Below are 19,132 nucleotides of genomic sequence, written 5' to 3'. Positions count from 1 at the left end.
AATGCTGCAGATGCCTTTGAGACAGCTAAGATATCTACATTATGTTTAGAAGGTGTCTTCAAGTTATTAAAGATATATTCTACATATTAGCATAAGACGTATAAGATTTTACATAGACATTTTGTCAATATTTGTGCTCTGTGGGAGTTTTCTACATTTTGTTATACCTTCCGTTTCTCGGACATTAATCTTTGTTTAGTTTTCTGTTGGTTATATAATTAAAAAATTACTTCATTCATTTCATGTTTTATCTCCTATTTTTATCTCCTAAGAGGTTTTCCTTGAATCTTGGTGGAGGGAAGAAAATATGTCTTCTTGGTTCATTTTTCAAAATATTTAAACCATCAAAATGTCGTATTTTTGATCAAAAAGAAAAGGTCGCGATTGGTTCATGGTGGAGGGAAGGAAAAAGGTATTGTTATCCCGGGATCGAGAGGTTTTTTGACCATCTAAATGACGTCTAGAAGACGTCTTTTTGACGAACCACAAGACGTCGTGGATAGGTCATGGCGGAGGGAAGGAAATAGGTTTTTTTGACCTGGGATTAAGACGTTATTTCGACCATCTAAATGACGTCTAGAAGACGTCTTTTTGACGAACCACAAGACGTCGTGGATAGGTCATGGCGGAGGGAAGGAAATAGGTTTTTTTGACCTGGGATTAAGACGTTATTTCGACCATCTAAATGTCGTCTAGAAGACGTCTTTTTGACGAACCACAAGACGTCGTGGATAGGTCATGGCGGAGGGAAGGAAATAGGTTTTTTTGACCTGGGATTAAGACGTTATTTCGACCATCTAAATGACGTCTAGAAGACGTCTTTTTGACGAACCACAAGACGTCGTGGATAGGTCATGGCGGAGGGAAGGAAATAGGTTTTTTTGACCTGGGATTAAGACGTTATTTCGACCATCTAAATGACGTCTAGAAGACGTCTTTTTGACCTTATTGTTCTCCCTGGGCCTGCTCCATACTGAATTAATTTTTTTATGTCTTAATATTTAGGGGTGGTCCAGACCTCCCTCGCTATGCCACCATCTATGAATAAAGAAGAGCTGAGGAAGAGCAATTCAATCTGCAATAGTATGTTTTAAAAGGCAATGAATGAATGAAATTTTAGTTGCTTACACTATAGCGGGTTACAAAGGTAAAATGCTGGCTCGCATGACCTTCCCCAAGGGGGACAGCCATCTTCCCTCCCTCAAGTCTCTTTTCAAAATTACATAGTCCTTTCTCTTTACCCAAGGTTCTTTGCTCTTTACCATTCCTAGCACCTGACAACTACATAACAATCAAGCTTAGCCAATCATTGCTTTCCGATCGCATTCAAATGAGAAAGTGATTTTATTTGATTTTTCCACTCAAATTTTCAGCACTTGCACAGAAAGGAATGGAAAAGTAAAAGGGATGCGATAAAAGTGTTGAAAGGCAGATTTTAGTAAGGCATTTCTACCCGGTTGGATCAGAAATATGGTGTCTTGTCCTGTTTCAGGGGTTACGATATTAATCCTCATAAAGCACATGCTGGCGTACGTTGTCGTCGGGCTCCTATCATTACGGCACCTCTTCCCTTCTTCCTTCCTTTCCAAACCCCTCCCCGGGAGCATGGGCATATCAGTTGCATTACTGGGCAGTGGCGGATACAGAAAAAACTCAAGGGGGGGGCGCAACATTTCTTGAATTGTCTTTAATTTTATCGTAATAAAAGACGATCAAGTCACAGGCAGAGTATATGAAAATTTTATTTAAAGTGATTATAAACATGTAAAAGACAATGCCATCTTATGATATAAAAAAGTTACAATTGTGGTTTTGCAATGTTCGGCAATACATGCGGACCCGCAAGGGGGGGGCGCGCGCCCCCCATCTGTATCCACCACTGTTACTGGGTCCCGGCTCAGTGGTTGTAACCCTGAAAAAACCCCCTTGGTTCTCATTGGTGGTTTCTTGTATGCATGTGTAATAAATTTAACTAAAATTTTCTTAAACTCTGCACGTGACTTGAGTTTTTTCTATATCCTCTACTGACAGGAACCCCTCATATTATTAATGCCACTGCGACCAACAACCCTCACTCCAGTGCAGTGGCACAGCGAGGGGGGTTTAGGGTGATGAAACCCCCCACCCCCAGAGCTCAAAGAAATTTTTAAGTTTAATCCATTTTACTCAATTGGATTGACATTACTAATAGAATAGTGTAAGGATTAATAAAATATCCCTCAGAAAGTCGTAAAACTCACCATTTTGATCCATTTACCTTAAAATTCCACAATTTATTAATCTCGCATCTACTGCTTATCATGGTGGGTATTCCATACCCCCACACACCCCGGTATTGGTTGCACCTAAACCCCTACCCAGCCTTAATTCCTAGCTGCGCCCCTGCTGGCATACACCTGTGTTCCTAGTATCCATCAGCTTTCCTTATTTTGCAAGAGGTGCAAAAGAGGCAGACTTTGCTTCCCTTCATTCAGATTTGTATACCAAGGCTTTTGCGCTCAGTCAGTTTTGTCTATGCCCTTTGTTCTCATTGCATGTCAATGGAATATTATTTATGTCTATATTGCCCATGGAATATTCTGCAGAGGTATTATAGTTGGATGAAACTCTCTTGGCCTTTCAACTATTTGAGAGTTGAAAGACCGATTTTCCGAAGACCAAGTTTTATCCAACTTACTCCCTAGGAAAACCTTAAGTCAGGTAGTACCCTCAGATGTTAGGTATTATGCATGACTTTTGCAAAATATTCTGTTATTGATTCAGGATTTGATGTCCATTACACATAAAGTGAATGTGTGAAGAGAGTAACACTTTAACCATTGACTTGGATTTTCCTGTACTTCATTGATAAAATGTGAACGTCAATGGTTACAATAATTTGAATTTCAGCATCAAAGGTTCCACAGTTATACTGTTAGTAATGTATGACTGCATGTTATTCTTGAAAATTTGGGGACATGCAGATATTAACCTAAGGTTGAGCAGCACATTATTTATGAGAGCATGTAATGCTTCTGAATTTTGGGTGTAGATACACTCTGGTGTCCATCTTATAACTGCTTTTGACTAATCTTCCCCATTCACCTCATATTCTTGGAAGAGAATGGGCTGCTAAATCTGTCTTTTATCAATGACAACCAAGGGCATAGCCCATGCGGTTGAGAAGACTTTGGGACATGTGAAGTAAATTTTGTAGTATGTAGTTTCTTTGAATAAAATTTTATATTGTGAATTATCTACAAGGACTTTTCCTACTGAGCGGGGAGTTATAGAGCAGAATTCTTGGTTGCATTCATTAGAAAAAAGCATATGTAATTTATTTTGCATCAGCAATTTTAGGCACAACCTGTCAGTTATCCCAAAGTTCTGTAATGGGAAATATCCCGAAGTAACTCCTTAGAAATATTACGCTAAAGGATGCTTTCTTGTATCTATATCACTTAAACTACAGTAATAATATTTCATGTTCCACGAATAAGATATGTACGTCATTAACTAATATTTTTATACTCTCATTATGACTCCAGGTCATATTCTCTGTGCATTCATCCAAATTATAATGGAAGGTGAAGGTAAAGAGTGGATATAGAACTAGGTACTTGAAAAAAAAAAGGAGTTTTTGAGATCATAACTTTTTATTCATAAAAACCTTTTTAGGCCCAACCGCTTGCCTGAATGAGGGCAATGGTGGTGGAGGTGGAGGAGGTATACCCGGTGCAGAAAGTGCTGAACTAGGCTCTCCTTTTGGCAAGCAATTTGTATCAGATTTGAGTTTTCCACTTATGGTTGGTGCTTTTCCATCCTGCAAATATTTAAGTGTATCCCAAATATGTTTCAGTTAAAGGTTCTCTCTGATAAAGAAATATGTAATTGTTAATTTAAAACAAGTCAAATTAAAATATCTATATGTAATCATTTCTCTACATAAGACAGCAACAGTAGATGATTACACCCACCCATATCCTGGAAGGGGAAACCTATCCAGACGGGACTCGAACCCGTGACCTTTGGTATGGTAGGCGAGGGCTTATCCCCACCGCCACCACAAATCAGTCATTATGACAAAAATTTATCAACTAATAAATTTAAGGTCAAAACACATCTCCACATTCACTCAAATGAAAAGGATCCAATTATCTATTGGTGAACGAGTCCATTGGGAGATAATATTCTGGGGGTCTTGTAAGGCAAATACAGTAATCACCTTACTTGTATGGTGAGCCGCCTCTAAAGATATGCACATAAAAGGACGCTTACGTGGATTTATAATAAGAAAGTTTCCAGGTAAGAATTCATCGTGTTGAATTAAAAAGGATCCCATTATTAAATTTCAATTCCAATGACTTTCTTGAGAATGAGGGCAAATATCTCATTTGAATCACCATGATTAATGATGAATTCAAAATGAAACATACCTTCTGTTGACTGATGGGCAAAGCAGAACCGTATATTGAAACAGGTTTGCACTCACTGTAGCCTAATTTACCATAAAATATTTGTTGATCATGGGTAGATAAGTATGCCATAAGACAACCTCGGCTGCAATTGAAAGAGAAAAGAATGAATTCCACGACTAAAATTTTTAGAGCCTAAGACAAGATTTTGTAGCATTGTGGTCATAATTTCTGATAAAAAATGTCAACCACCAGTTAGTGAAAAGAGGTAATTGTTAGAAATTCCTTTGTTACCTTTTAGCATAAGCTTCTGTTTTTTCCATAAGGAATCTGCCCAAGCCTTTCCTTCGATAATTCGGATGAATGACAACTACAGAAAAATGGAATATGTTCTGTCATAAGAGTGGTATGTTATGATTTATATCGATTACCTAACCTAAAACAGCTACTGCACCTGATTCGATGAAGCATCCCTCGGGAATCGAAGGAATTCTGCTTAATTTACTGTGACCTATCACCTCTTTCATTTCGTTATAACTTCTAATCAATACAAGGCACGTAGGCAGTTTATCGCAGGAAACTTCCAAACTCCTTAGCCTTAAAAGAATATGGACAAATACTTATAGCATTGGAATCATAAATGTTGAAATGAATTGAGCCGTAGAGTTCTACTGCCTAACAGAACATTAGAGTAGAGCAAACGTTCCAACATTGGTCGCTGATTTTGACATGAGCTATATACTCAGCAAAATGCACAAATAGTTATAGAGCTTTTCGGCAAGTAATATGGACTTGATAAGCTACAATTCAGAGATTGAAACCAGAGGAAAAACCGAAAGGAAGTTGAGAAAATGATACTAAGGGTAAACACCAACACATTCAAAGAGTGTACCTCGCAACTTCGCTTCTTTTCCATTCCAAGTTGAGAAGATAACAGCACTGCTCGGTGAAATGAGGCACTGAATGTAAGGGCACGACTTCCATTCCCTGTAATTCCATTCTTTAGTGACGCTGGATGGTCATTTGAGGATCACGCAATTGAGGCGATTGTTAATTCGGATACTTTTGATATATTCGCACAACGAATAGCATACATCATATCCTTAAGAAACTCGAATACATACAATGATATGCCATGAGGCTGCAGGAAAAATAACAGCGAGTTCAGTTGACATACATTTGAGGAGATACGTTATCGCTGCTATTTAAGACCAAAGAAACAAAAAAAGTAGCATGTGTTCATCAAATGCCTAATTACTGGAAAAATATCTAATAAACTTATCAGCCACACTCGCCACCGTCATGATATTTCGTATTTTTTAAGAACCAAAAGCCAAACAGAAAATAAAAAAGTAAACAAATCCCAGGTATTTCCGAATTTCATTTATTTATATTTCCTGAGTTGTCTGCTTGGAAGCGTAGGTGCTGAATTCGCTAAATATGGCGCGTTTTCGAAGTGGAAAAAATGTAAAACCTCAGTAAAAATATCGTCTATCAGCAATGGAGGGAGAAATAAACACTGCTTCATTGCGAGTAAATTAATTGACCACCAAAAATGTTTTCTCATTGGTACATAAGCATATTTATGCAGTAGATAATGGTGCGCATAAAAGTTTAACGTTAATGAGGACGATTTTGCGGAATAAGAATGTCAGATAATAATATATGCATATATAATTCCTTTTATGAGGCGATTCGTATATTTTGTGCTCTTACACCGTGTCGAAAACTTTTAAATTTCATGAAATTCTCTGAACGACGGAAATACGGGAGCTTCCTTTAGCGAAAATTTTAACGCAATGCTATTCTTACAAAGTACTTCTCTGAGATATGCTTCTAAGAAGAGTACATTCCATCAGTTTATGGAGAAACTATTAAGAAAAACAAACACTACAAAGTTGAGCTACAATTTTCCTAACATCAAAATTTGTTATTTTTTCGTATGTAGCCGGATAAAATTATTATTAATGCTGCGATGAGTTTCTTCTGGCATTAATAGGAAACAAGAAAATAAATTTACTTTGATTTCCTGTCTTTTTCATCACTATCGACTGAGTAGTCGACAGTGGAGATACGACACTTGAAACTCTGGCATCTCGACTTTTTGTAGGGTCAGTAAATCGGAGAGCTAATTTTTATGCTTTCTTCAGTCAGAAAGAGTCATGTGCATGGTTAAATTATGTCATAAATGGTTTATAGACTATGGTGCAAAATCGCAGTGAGAAGTCTAACGCTTTAGTCAAAACACTTACTTGAATGATCGAAAGTTGACAATAAATGATGATTATATCATAAATGTAAGCAAACCAAGAACCAGTGCGAATAATGTAATACATGTATATCGAGCCCAATTACTTTCCATCAATATTTAAAATGAAAAATTAGAAGACTTTGCAAAAGAAAATCATTGAAAAAGGTTCAACAGATTTTGAGAAAATTATAGTTACTATGAAGTTTCCATTAAAATGAAGAAAAACTGAAAGTAAGTGTGATTTAATAGTTTAAGCATTTTATAGAAGATTAGTTTTTCTAAACCCTCCATATATTTTTACACTACAAATCTGCTTCCCCTGATACCATTCCTTACTCCTTACCTTGATCCCATAAGCTCCCTTCCCTATTTCAGATCCTCGGCACACACCCTTGAATTGGGTCATTTTCAATGTCATTTTTTCGATTGGGAAAAAAAAGGGAAATATTGGAATTTAATTAGTATTTTTACCCTGTGGCTTTTTGCACGACTATAAAATGGCGAATTTTCAGGCATCATTACTTTGATGTAATTGGTAATCCTAAAGCAATGAAGTTCTATGCATTTGATCATGGGCATTTTTACTTCCTCATTTAATTGCATACAAGGATAAAAATATAAGGTAAATTATTGCAGTAATTACTCACTCAGAGGATCAACCTAAAGTTTGGTTTGAATAGTGCTCACCCAAGACTAAACCACGGGAAGGTGAATTTCTCAGTAGAAGTCATGTAGCATATTAATATCCTATTCTACCTAGACTTTGCGTACGCATATGTAGACGATATATTGATAGAATCTTCTTCGGAAGAAGAACATTTCAGGTATTTGCACCTCGTTTTTCTCGAGAATGGACGACTATGGTATTGTTATCCCTCAAAGTGTGTGTTTGGTGCAAAGGGAGTAGATTTTTAGGATATTTAATGTCTGGCGAAGGTATGAAACCTCTGCCCGAGAAATTGGACTCCATTAAAAAATTTTCCGAGCCCGATAACGTGCAAGAACTGCGACAGTATCTCGGTAACTTTAATTGCCGGTTTAAACCAACGTTGCCGAAACGTAGGCACCACTAAACGAGGTATTGAAGGGTAAAGAGAAGGAAAGTATGGACCCCATTTTTCAGTAGTGCGGTAGTGCTTTTGTGAAGTGCAAAGACTCTCTCGTGCGCGCAAAGCTTATCGCCCACCCAGACCACAATGCCCCCCATGCCCTGATGACAAACGCATCCACGGATGCTATTGGTGCTGTGCTACAACAGTACTCCACAGACGGTTGGAAACCGCTTGATTTTTATTCGCGCCAACTAAGTGCAACAGAAGTAAAGTGCAGTGCGCATGATTAATAGCTTTTGGCAATATACTGCTCTAAACGGCGTTTTTACCATATGATTGAGGGCCGCGATTTTTTCGCTCTGACTGACCACAATGCAATTACTTTTACCTTGAGGTAGTTGCGTAGCGAAGTTAGACCCCCAAAATATTTAAAAAAACAATTACTTTTCTTCATCATAAAAAAAAACAAAATATTGAAAAATCATGAATTTGCAAAATATTTCGCTAAAAAATAAAGTTTTTTTTCCTATTCTGAAAGGTGTTAAAATTAGTTTAAAACCCTATAATTAGTACCTGGTTTTTAAAAAATTTCCCCCCTTGGTTTTGGATCCCCCGAAATTCCTGGCTGCACCACTGCCTTGAGGCAAATCCCGGAAAAGTGCATACCCACACAATGTATCTCATTTCCCTATAAACCTCGGATATTAGCCACGTGTCCGGCTGTGATAATGTTGTTGCCGACGCCCTCTCGAGTTGCGCCGAGGACTCACAGGCCATCATTCATCAGCTGTTAGCCGAGGCGCAAGAGGTTGACCCTCCAGGAACTACTTAACTCAAACTCGTCCCTTCACCTGGAGAAAGTGTCTATTCCGGGGTCATAAAGGGCGGTCTGGCCAGGTCGGCTGGTCGACAATCACCAAGGCCCCCGAGCTAATGGGGCCCTCACAACAATGTCGTCTATCGTGACGCATGTATGAAAGATGTAATAAAAAAGACATTGTTGAAACCAATTTTTTTGCAATTATAAAATTCTTCGTTTTCATTAGTCGCTTTCTTTACAGCATACTCAGAGTGAAAATATTGTACAAATAATAAATAAAATTAAGCTGCAAGAAGATAAGAGAATTTGATGCTTTTTTGAAAGGGTTATTTTAGAAGTATTTAAAATGTCAGTTGGGTAAAATTGTGCGTTATTTGGGTGGAAATTGCAGCCAACGAAATATCGTTGAAGGGGAGTGCGTTTTAAACGCGGGTTTGGTGATCACCGTGGGGATCACCCAAATATCGCACAATTTCTTCATAAGTCACAAAAACTTTGCCACTCATCTTCCTTAGAATACAATTTAGTCCAAAAATGAAGAATGGTGCCGATTGGCACAATTGAATCCACAGCTATACTTGAGCCATGATTTTTAATTCTTTGGTGAAGTCCCACTGTGATCAACAAACTCACTTTTAAAATGCACTTTCCTTCAACGATATTTCGTTGACTGCAATTTCCACCTTATTATTGCACAATTTCTTTGTAAGTTACAAAAACTATCATTGATAAGGCCAATTGTTTCAAAAGAACCAGGGCCACAATAGGGTGGTTTCCTATTATTTTTTTATTGCCTAAATCGAAAGATAATTACTTCTGGAGTACGTATTTCACGCTTTTAGATTTTTAAATGACGATATCTATTTTTCGCGATTAAATGAAAAGTGAAAATTTTCAAGCGCGCGAAAATGCGACGCTTAAGTATGAATGTCGGGAAGTCTCTCCGCGTGACGTATTTCTGGTTCCCCCTCCCGCCCTGCGAGGAGACCTTGAGGCAAGGCTTAGCGCTGATACGACGCAGGCTGCTAGCGGCTAGCCTAGTACCCTGCTGGCTGGTAGCGCTTGGCTTAAATAAGGATTATTAATAACTTATCAAACGAGGAAAACTTTCCGACCTTAGCCAGTTTTAATAAGTGATGTTAAGACATGTTTCCCTGAGCTCTGCGCCTCATGCATGCAATGGTAACCTCAGACGACGTATAACTCCTATCTTCTCATATAGAAACTAGGTCCCTGTGACGTCACGTGGAGTGGCATCGCATGGGCGCCAATCTGGCCCTTTTCAAATGAGGATAAAAATGGACCATTGCCATTCATCTAACCCGGTATTTCTAAAACAAAATAATTTGTATATTATGAATACACTAGTGGTGGGTAACGAATCGCAATCAAACGCCTTTCGTTTTCTTTGATGAAGGAAACCACCCTATTTTCAGTTTAGACACAAAATTTAAGTTTGAATATGGTATATAAGAGTGAATTTAATTCACTACCAAATTATTCATTCTAGCTGCTATTGTGATCCTTTTGTCGAATTTTATATTTTGGAAAATGTACTTATTGAAATTGTATAAAACATGAAATGTAATGAAATATTGTGTAAATATTTATGCATACTGAATTACTAATTATTTTTTTTGGGATGATGTCTTGCTTGTAGTTTTCGATATCACTCTTGATTTCTCTTCTATTAAATTTCAAACATACAAGAGGGGAGTTGTTTCAATACTTTATCATGCCCACTTTGGATTAATGTTACCCTCCTTTCTCGTGACCCCATACGTACCCAGTAAAGATGCTAATGCCTGGCCCATTAAGGTTTTCTCCATTAATATGATGTTCGTCCTCTAGTTCTGAAAAAATATTGTTGCATAAATAATCCCATATTAAACGATTAGAATACTAAGCTATTATAACACTCACTCATCTCTGCAATGCCAAACCTGACCAAGGGTTAAAGTTCCAATAGTAAGTGGCTGTATTACTAGCTGCTAGTGGTTGATCATTTTATGCTACATTAATTTAACCTTTAGTATTCATAAATGGTAATGCAAAAAATGCCAATCATTTACGTCTAACTTATGGATGTGGCAGTGTTCATCAAGTCAGTGGCAAGAGTACCATACAATTAAGGCGGAAGAAAGCTAATTTGAAGGAAGGAAAGAATTTTATTTACATTAAAATTGTTTCTGTTGGGATATAACTGAATGGAGAAAACCTTAGTGCCAGGCATTGGCATGTTTACCATAAGGAAGAGCTATTTTAATTATAGATCATGACCACTTTGGTCTACACTGACCTCTTTCTCTGGTACATATACAATTCTCTATCCTATGCATCGAATTTTTTAAAAATAAATGGAGTTACAGCTGCGATCAAAAACTAATCAAGCCATAAGATAATTAGTTAGATAGGTATTACCTAAACAAGTCACTAGTCGTATATGACAGCAATTATACATGTCAGTACTTGAAGGATTAAAATTGTGCCCACTGTAATTATGTACCGAACTAACCTACCTACATGAAATCATCATAGATGACAGCAATACAACCACATACTGACTCATATGCGGATGTAGCCCCCCCCCCTCCCCAGACCAGTGACATACCAACAGCCTCTCTAGCTACAACCAATTAGACCCCCAAAGATTAGACCAATGTTTCTCCACAATGGGAACTGTTTCTCAGAAAATATGTGCAAATAAAAAGAAATACATATATTTTTTGTATGCCCATTGTTCCTACATTGAATACGTACCTTCTTCCCTCAAAAGGAGTGGTGAAAAGAGGTCATTCACAGTAATCTACATAGAGAACATAAGAAATACATTCTAAAGCCTGAATCACACGATCATTTTTTTTCGTCGCGAAAGTGATCACTATCGCGAGCTCTGCGCAAAATGATCGTCGGCGGCAATTGTTTTTCGCGATCGCGATGTGGATTCCCATCGCTATTTTTCATCACTCGTCCGGTCGCTTTTTCCGTCGCTAAAACCCCATATCAGCCAATCGGAACGCATGACCGTATGGTGTGATTGCAGCGCCACGTTTGACAAATGTGGGAACGGCATAAATAAACAAACACGCTATATAACTTCGTGATGAGGGTCCTATGGCAACGAGCTGTGATATTGGAAATGATGCGAAAAGCGACGGCGGGAGTGACCGTGTGATTCAGAAAAATGATCACAAGAGCGATTGCTTTTCGCGACGGGAAAAGTGATCGCGATAGTGATTACTTTCGCGACGAAAAAAAATGATCGTGTGATTTAGGCTTAACATGCAAAAGAGTTGACCTTGGTGGCATGGACAGCAAGCAACTTGGGTCTTGAAGGAGTTAAATGAAACAAGATGTTCAAACTAGATTTAGACTTTAATAACAGCCAGTTCACACCATGGAATTAATGTCATTCATCCCCCTTTTTAAGGAAGGCACAATACTGCTAAAAAAATGCACTTGATATGGAAGTATGTGGCACATTATGAAGGCATAGAATGAAAAAAATATATAATACAGTGCATTACAATAATTAAAATATGTCCAAGTGATGTAATTTCCCAACAGTTGTAGTCATATCTTGGATGATTTACAATGTTCAAACTAGATTTAGACTTTAATAACAGCCAGTTCACACCATGGAATTAATGTCATTCATCCCCCTTTTTAAGGAAGGCAAAACTGCTAAAAACAAATAAAATTACACTTGATATGGAAGAATGTGGTACAAGTACATGATGAAGCCATGGAATGAAAACAAAATTGTTATTGTCTGTAATGCAATATGTAAAATATGTCCTAGCATTACAAAGCATTATGTACTAGCCACTTCGGACATTGCAAAGGCCAGAGTTTACATGGAATGTGTGATCGAGACGATAAAAAGATTTAACTAAAAATATAGTAGCAATATAATACAGATGATCATTTACTCTTTGACTGTTGGAATTATTTAATTACAAATTATTCAAATCTTTGCCAGCCCCAAAGGTACAAGCACCTTCTTCGAGAAATCCTAACGTACTATCCCAACAACTTTGCTCTCATTTATTGATCAACTTTATTTGCTGATGTGTATTAATCAATATAGTAAACTTTAGCAGTGAATGGAGCTTCAGTTGGGCACTGCATGCCAAAGTGTAACTTCAGCAATATTTTGTCTTAAGAGATCCTGCTCTTTGTGAATCTGACCCTTGGATATTAAACATTACATGACATATACACTCATTTATAACTAAAACTTTTTACCTTACAAAAATTTGTCACCAGCCAACACAGGAGATGATAAGTTAGTTAATGAGCATGCTATTAACATGATTTGCCTCACTCACTTTTGCTATAAGCCTCACTCAGAAAGCTTAACACACCAGCAGGTGTGACACCAATCATGAATTTTACAGTGTGATTACACTTATAATAAGAGTAGGAACTGATCCTGCATCTCAAACACCTGAATTTTGACATCCTCACCTCTGTACAATCTAAAACAACCCTCACCCTTCTAAACTTATCGAAGCACTTTGGCGTTCGCTTTAACACCTCGTCTTTGGACGGCCACTCCAAAGCTGGCCTCAAGCAGTCTGCGAGAACGATTGCAGTTCCTGCAAAAATGTTTTTGCAGGTGGTGGCTGTGCAACCAAAAAGGATTGCAAGCACCACAAAAGATAGGTTGAGCTTCATTTTCATTAGTGATAAAATAATTTTGCACTTATTGCTTAAGGAGTACCTCATGTTCTCAGGCTGTAGTTCCAAAAATAAAGTAAATAAACTGACCAATTGCAAAAAGGAATTGAGGCCAGTCATCGTGTAGAGGTTTCTCTCACTGAAAATCATGTCAGCCACCGTCGAGTGGAAGTCACCACTAGATACCTGGCACCCAAAATCCCTCGTCTCCTTCACGCATTGAGTGCCAATGCTTCATTGTACACCCCTAACCTCTCCATCTCCAAGTGATATCAGGGCCTCAGCAGCTGCAATCTCTTGAGTTTCTATCGAAGAATCTTTAGTGGGCTCATCAATGGGGCTTGCAAGAAGCTGGTGGATGTCGGCCTCATCACACGCAGCAACTGCCTTGATCAATCCTCCACTTTGGATCTAAATAAAAAATAACCAGATTATAATGATTCAAAACAGTACTTGGCATTGGTAAAAAGCAATAACACAGAAATGATCCCTCATAGAGGAATGGTGAATGACAAATGTCCCCAGTGAAACTCTTTCCACATCTGTATGAATTAGGGCAATTGAGACAACTAAAACGATGAGGCCAAAACAAAGGTAAATGACACATTAGAGACTTTTCAGTAAAAATTCCATAAAATTAATGAAAGCTTTCAATGATCGTCATTTGTAGGTAGAACTGAGTTGGTTACTGCGAGGACACATGAAATGCTAACACTCTTTCAGTACTAAATTTGGTAATACTGAGATAAGATGGACCAAATAAATAACTGAATATTTACTTTTATACAGTAATATGGAAACAGATCCTTATCTTTATCCAAATTATAAGAGGAGGCTACTTTGGTTGAAAACATTTTTTAATCCAATAAGTTGAAATCCATAGAAATTCAGTCGACCGATAAAAAACTAATTGTATGGCATTAGTGGAACCTGTATTTTTGAATAACTATAAATATTATAAGTTGTTACTTTTCTAACCATTTCTCTAGCGTTAATCATGCAATAACTCAAGATTGACTGTTCCCATATTTATCTAAATTACAAACCTCTAGTTGTAAACCTAAAATATTTAAATATGGAGGTGGACTGCAAGATTTCAAATCCATGTTTTTTTTCAATATCTCCATCACATCGCGTTGATATAATGCAGCCTTTTGCATGATGTATGCAATTTCATTGTTATGATGCTTGTTGTGTTTTTAAACAGCTGTAGGCCAATATATAGGACTGCATTTCCATTCCACAATTCATTCGATAAAAACTCAACTAATGTAGCGTCCCAATATACTACCACAATCAGTAAATACGATAAAGAAAGCATGTTCAGCACTCTTTGACGAAAACAGCCAACTCAATAACCACTTCCATGTTACAACCCAGTTATGAAGGCAGTTGGCCCACCTATGTTCGCATTATTTTCAGTCTTAACTATGGTTATTACTCAACAAATTTTGGTTTTTAATATACGGCTGGAAACTACAATATTAAACTGTACATTCTTTTGAAATACCTACCTTAATTGGCTCTTCTCGTCGTCCATGCCGTCTGTGTACTACAACAGGAGATTTTTCTACAGATGAGACTGGCAAATTCATAGATGGTACAGCGCCCCTCTTCAAAAATCGATGTCTTGCTGGCAAATCTAATGAGAAAGAACACATTAAAACATAGAAAACTACAACGAGGTTAATATTTGTATCGACTTCACAACGTGGTCGGTTGAAACAAATTAAGAGAAAAAAAGTGAAATAGAAACATGTATATACGTACCCGGTAATATATAATCGTTCTTTACGAAGTGCAAAGAACACACCAGCATGTTCTTCGTTACCTTTTTCCCGATTTTTAATCGGTGGATCCACAAATTCCGTCGATCGACCTTCTCCATAACACCCCAATCATTCCTGCGACAGAACACATCGCCTGGCTTTGGAAATTCGTGGAATCGAACAACGGTGTCCCTACAGGCCTTGGAGGAGCACTGTGGCACACAGCAATTTTTGTTAGATTTGCTTTTTCTTGGAGAAAAAGTCATCGGGATATTCTCCATTGTAACCATTGTAACCAAACGACACTACTTCACCCCGAAGAACCCAGAAGAACCGGAAGAACCTATTCTGAATGAGCCGTGCGCAAAAGTATACCCCGGTACACCCGGATCAGTGATTCTTCTTTCGCCCGGTAGTTGGCGTGTAGTTGGCTGGAAGTACGAATATTTTCGAGGAATAAATTCACTAAAGAGGAAATGAAACCGTAATACATTATTAATTTATATAAGCTGTGAAATTCTCACTTTTTACAGAATTTTTCATTCGAAATTTCTGATTTTTATTAACTTTCATCTAGTTTTTAAGGGCCAGAATAGCGTCAAAATCCATTTTCGGGCATGCAATTTCCCAAAATTTTCCGGAATTAGTAAAGAGGGCCCCATCATGAGCCCCAGCCGAGGGCCCACAATCATCCCAGACGGTTCATTTCCGCGGAATCCGCGCACACCTTTGTGCCAACATCTTTGCTCAAAAGTGTGTTGCGTTCCCAGCATAACCTTGCCCAACCCGGGGTCAAAGCCTCTGCGAAACTATAGTGGCCGCTCCCGTTACGTGTGGTCCTCTGTGAAAAAGGACTGCAGCCAGTGGACGCGAGAGTGTTTTCTTTTCGGAGGAGGGGGGTCCAGACCCCCCCCCCCCCCTGAAATATAAAAACTTAATTATAGTCCTTCATAAAAGAAAACAAAATATTTAAAAATCAGGAATTTACAAAATGTTTCCTTGACAAAATATGTGTTTTCGATTATGAAAAGTGTTAAAATTAGTTTAAAACCCATTACTTAGTGCCCGGTTTTTCAAAAAATTTCTCCCCTGGTTTTGGATCCCCCCCCCGAACGAAATTCCTGGATACGCCACTGTTTACCATATCAGCGCTGTAAAGTGACTCGCCATTTATCTTCGTCTGTGAGTTCATTTCCTTTGCCTGAGTCATTTTTTGAGCATGCTCATATAGACATTATTGGTCCCTTGCCTATTTCACAGGGTTGATCCGATACTGCCTGACAACCATACACGGGTATACCTACTAGCTGGAGGCAATTCCAATCCCTGGTATATCAGCGGAGTCTGGCGCGAACCTTCTTCTCCGGATGGATATCATGGTTCGGCACGCGCCCTTGCGAGTCACGACCGACCAGGGGAGGCAGTTTGAGAGCAAGCTTTTCCGGCAGCTTTCCTAAATGGTGGGATGCTGTCAGTAACGCACGAAGGCGTATAATCCTGCCTCCAGCAATAATGGAGTTAAGGCACTTTGGAAGCTGGACCATAACCCTATTTTACCCAAGAGAGGGGTGGGAGGTTGGGGTCTTATTGTTAGATGTTTTCCAGTTGCTCAGAAAAAAGCGGGGAAGTAAACCAGGCCTTGTCTCTCGGTGGTCGTGACCTGGGTCGCGGTCCGTTTCACGCTTCAAGCCACTTCAAGCGCCTCAGGTCGGTCCGTTTCACGCTTTGGAGGGCTCTGAAGCACAGAAGGTGGGGCCCGGGAGCGAGCATAAATTATCAAGTTTGATAGCTCCAAACGCCCCAGCATTTACGTGAAGTGTTTGGAGCGAATGCGATATATCGTTTGCGATATTATCACGGTTACTATGCACTGGTGAGATAAATAAATAAAGCTGTGGAATAGAAGACATTACCCGCGTAGCTGAGAAAGGTTTTGGTTAATAATTGAAAGTAATGGAGAGAAAAATATTATTCAATTTGGATGCCCGATCGGTTAAAGGAAGCCGCCATGCCGTGAAGGGCCGTCAAAATCTGCAGAAAGTAAGTGAATAGAAACGATGAACTATTTGAAGAGATATTAATGACTTTAGCGTTATAGTGATTGATGATGTTTCTATTTAATAGTGTGTTTACTGTGACGATACTTTAGGTTATTGAATTAATTAGCTTAGAAGTCCCTAAAGTAACATTATTTCCTGTGGTAATCTCTATCAATTCATTTTTCCCAAGCAATGCCAAAGAAGAGGCGAGTCGATGTAATAATTGAGGAGTTCATTAAAGATATCAACCAGGAAAAGGAAAATAACAAGCGGGAGCGCGAAATAGAGAGGGAAGAAAGAAAAAAGGCGACGGAGGAAAGGGAAAAAATTAGATGAAGAGAAGCGGCAAAGGCTCGAGGAGAAAATGGAATTGCAAAGAACAGTGATAGATTAGATGAAGAAACTAATTTTTCAAAATCAGTGACATTTTTTAATTGGGTGTTCATAATATTTTTAACGTAATTGATATGAAATAAGTAAGAAGAGTTTCAATGCATTTTTATGACAAGTTCTTGTAATTTGTTATTGTATTATAATTATAATGTACCTATTTAATTGCTTAGATATATATAAATGTAATTAATCCTGAGGTAATTCATAATCATGATTCTCTGCCTTTTACCTATTCACCCCTCTCATCCTAATTATGTTTTCATTAAATTTAATCGGTACTCTTTCCACGTCAGTTGGAGCTACATCGGGCGCTTCGCCTCCTCTTTCTTCACAATTATTATGGAGCGCACAAAAAGCCAAGATGAATACCGTTATCTTTTCCACATATAATTAATTTGAATTTGTCTCTTAATATTTTATCATTTATTACTTTTCGAGCCCTCGAAAACTTAGTATTGAAGAGTTTCTGACGCAAAGTCATACCGCAGTGTAGTTCATCTTTTCGTTTCGCATCAAGACCCGTAAAATCTCTGAATAGTACCATCAAATTTCATCGATTCTATAATCAGAGTCTGCAATGATGTGGGTATCATTGGGAAAGAATTCCTCTTGATGGCTCAAATGTATGAGAGCCGTGAATTTTTTAACACCCGCACGTCATGGACGGTAGCTGCATTGCCCGCCACACAATTGATTTATTATTTTAAATAAGATCAGGCTTATCAATGACAATATTTGAAATTACTTGAGAACGTTAGTGCACTGTAATTCCCCACCAAATTTTCTACGTAAGATAGAATCCGTGGCTTCAATGCCAGATTTCCCCTCGCCTCCATCATTTGATGGCATAAATTACTAATAAATCCACCTCATCGACGTTTCCCAATTCCTCCTCACTCTCACTTGTACTAGCGTCATCACTCGTATCCGATTCGCCATCAAAAAATACTTGTCAGCAAATGGAAAAAAATTCCATTTCCGTGCGATTGAAGGTAAGATCGAGATGTCTGATTGATAACATGTTTATAAACAAACTCTTTCATTCAACAACTCCCTAGCAACCCAAGTCGAAATGCCCGCCGTTCTGAAATGCCGGTCCGTTTCACCGTCTTGCTTGAAGCGCTTCAAAGCGAAGGAATGAAACGGACCGGCCTTTAGAGCGGTGACGCTTCAAATCGCTTGAAGCATGAAACGGACCGCGACCCTGGAGCAGCAGTGGAGCGGAGCGAATTTTCATTGTTGCTCCGGGGTGCTCCACTCCGCTCCGGCCGGAGCGGAGCGGAGTAGGTCGGAGCAATGTCGGAGCGGAGCACTCGGGTGGAGGGCATGTCGGAGCTCCTCGGAGCGGAGCGAATTGCTATGATGCTGCTCCGCTCCGGTATTAATTTTGTGTTAACTTTGTTCCATGAATTCTATTGCCACGTGGAAGTGCGTATTTTCCAAATTGAATTAACCATAATTAATTATTAATAGAAATACCCACAATAAAACTTAATTAATTTAAATATAATGAAGGGTTACCCGCACGTGATGGCACAGCGATATTTAATAGCAATTCCCTTCGTGACATTTTTATTTAGAATACATCATTTTATAAAGAAATATCGTATTCTTAGCATAATTATACCCTTGTAAAAGTTGACTAATATTCATCAATATGTCCATAGCCAAATCAACCATTATAACGAAAATTTAATTGGAAATCAAAATTGAGTGATGCACTACTTTCCG

The 19,132-nt window shown here is 38.4% G+C and overlaps 1 protein-coding gene and 1 long non-coding RNA gene across 3 annotated transcripts; both read right to left on the bottom strand.

Moving 5' to 3' along the window:
- Positions 1–3,616: 3,616 nt before the first annotated feature.
- LOC124167768 (N-alpha-acetyltransferase 80) lies at positions 3,617–5,760 on the bottom strand. Of its 2 annotated transcripts, none has more exons than XM_046545784.1 (6): positions 5,519–5,760; positions 5,287–5,405; positions 4,849–4,991; positions 4,689–4,764; positions 4,416–4,539; positions 3,617–3,802 (listed from the first exon to the last, which is right to left on the bottom strand). In XM_046545784.1, the coding sequence occupies exons 2-6, from the start codon at positions 5,391–5,393 to the stop codon at positions 3,626–3,628; spliced, it is 627 nt and encodes a 208-aa protein (XP_046401740.1). In that variant the 5' UTR covers positions 5,394–5,405; positions 5,519–5,760; the 3' UTR covers positions 3,617–3,625. The 2 variants fall into 2 exon arrangements, with proteins under 2 accessions (XP_046401740.1, XP_046401739.1); XM_046545783.1 differs by having other exon boundaries at positions 5,287–5,381.
- Positions 5,761–11,926: 6,166 nt separating this feature from the next.
- Positions 11,927–15,010, bottom strand: LOC124167831. The gene is made up of 3 exons (XR_006866767.1): positions 14,971–15,010; positions 14,715–14,842; positions 11,927–13,611 (listed from the first exon to the last, which is right to left on the bottom strand). It is a non-coding gene; the product is annotated as an uncharacterized LOC124167831 (long non-coding RNA).
- Between the last annotated feature and the right edge of the window lie 4,122 nt (positions 15,011–19,132).

The sequence above is a fragment of the Ischnura elegans genome, chromosome 11 (assembly GCF_921293095.1).
Source record: "Ischnura elegans chromosome 11, ioIscEleg1.1, whole genome shotgun sequence".
Taxonomy (NCBI): Eukaryota; Metazoa; Arthropoda; class Insecta; order Odonata; family Coenagrionidae; genus Ischnura; species Ischnura elegans.
The sequence above is the reverse complement of the archived record's forward strand: the minus strand, read 5'-3'. Positions and strand labels throughout refer to the sequence as shown.

Bases quoted from the DNA above. Each gene is read 5' to 3' on its own strand.
- LOC124167768 (XM_046545783.1), bottom strand. From the start codon at position 5,569: ATGTCAACTGAACTCGCTGTTATTTTTCCTGCAGCCTCATGGCATATC. The intron at 4,992-5,286 runs GTACACTCTTTG...TATTCTTTTAAG, and splicing joins AAAAGAAGCGAAGTTGCGAG to GCTAAGGAGTTTGGAAGTTT. The intron at 4,540-4,688 runs GTAACAAAGGAA...TTTCAATTGCAG, and splicing joins ACAGAAGCTTATGCTAAAAG to CCGAGGTTGTCTTATGGCAT.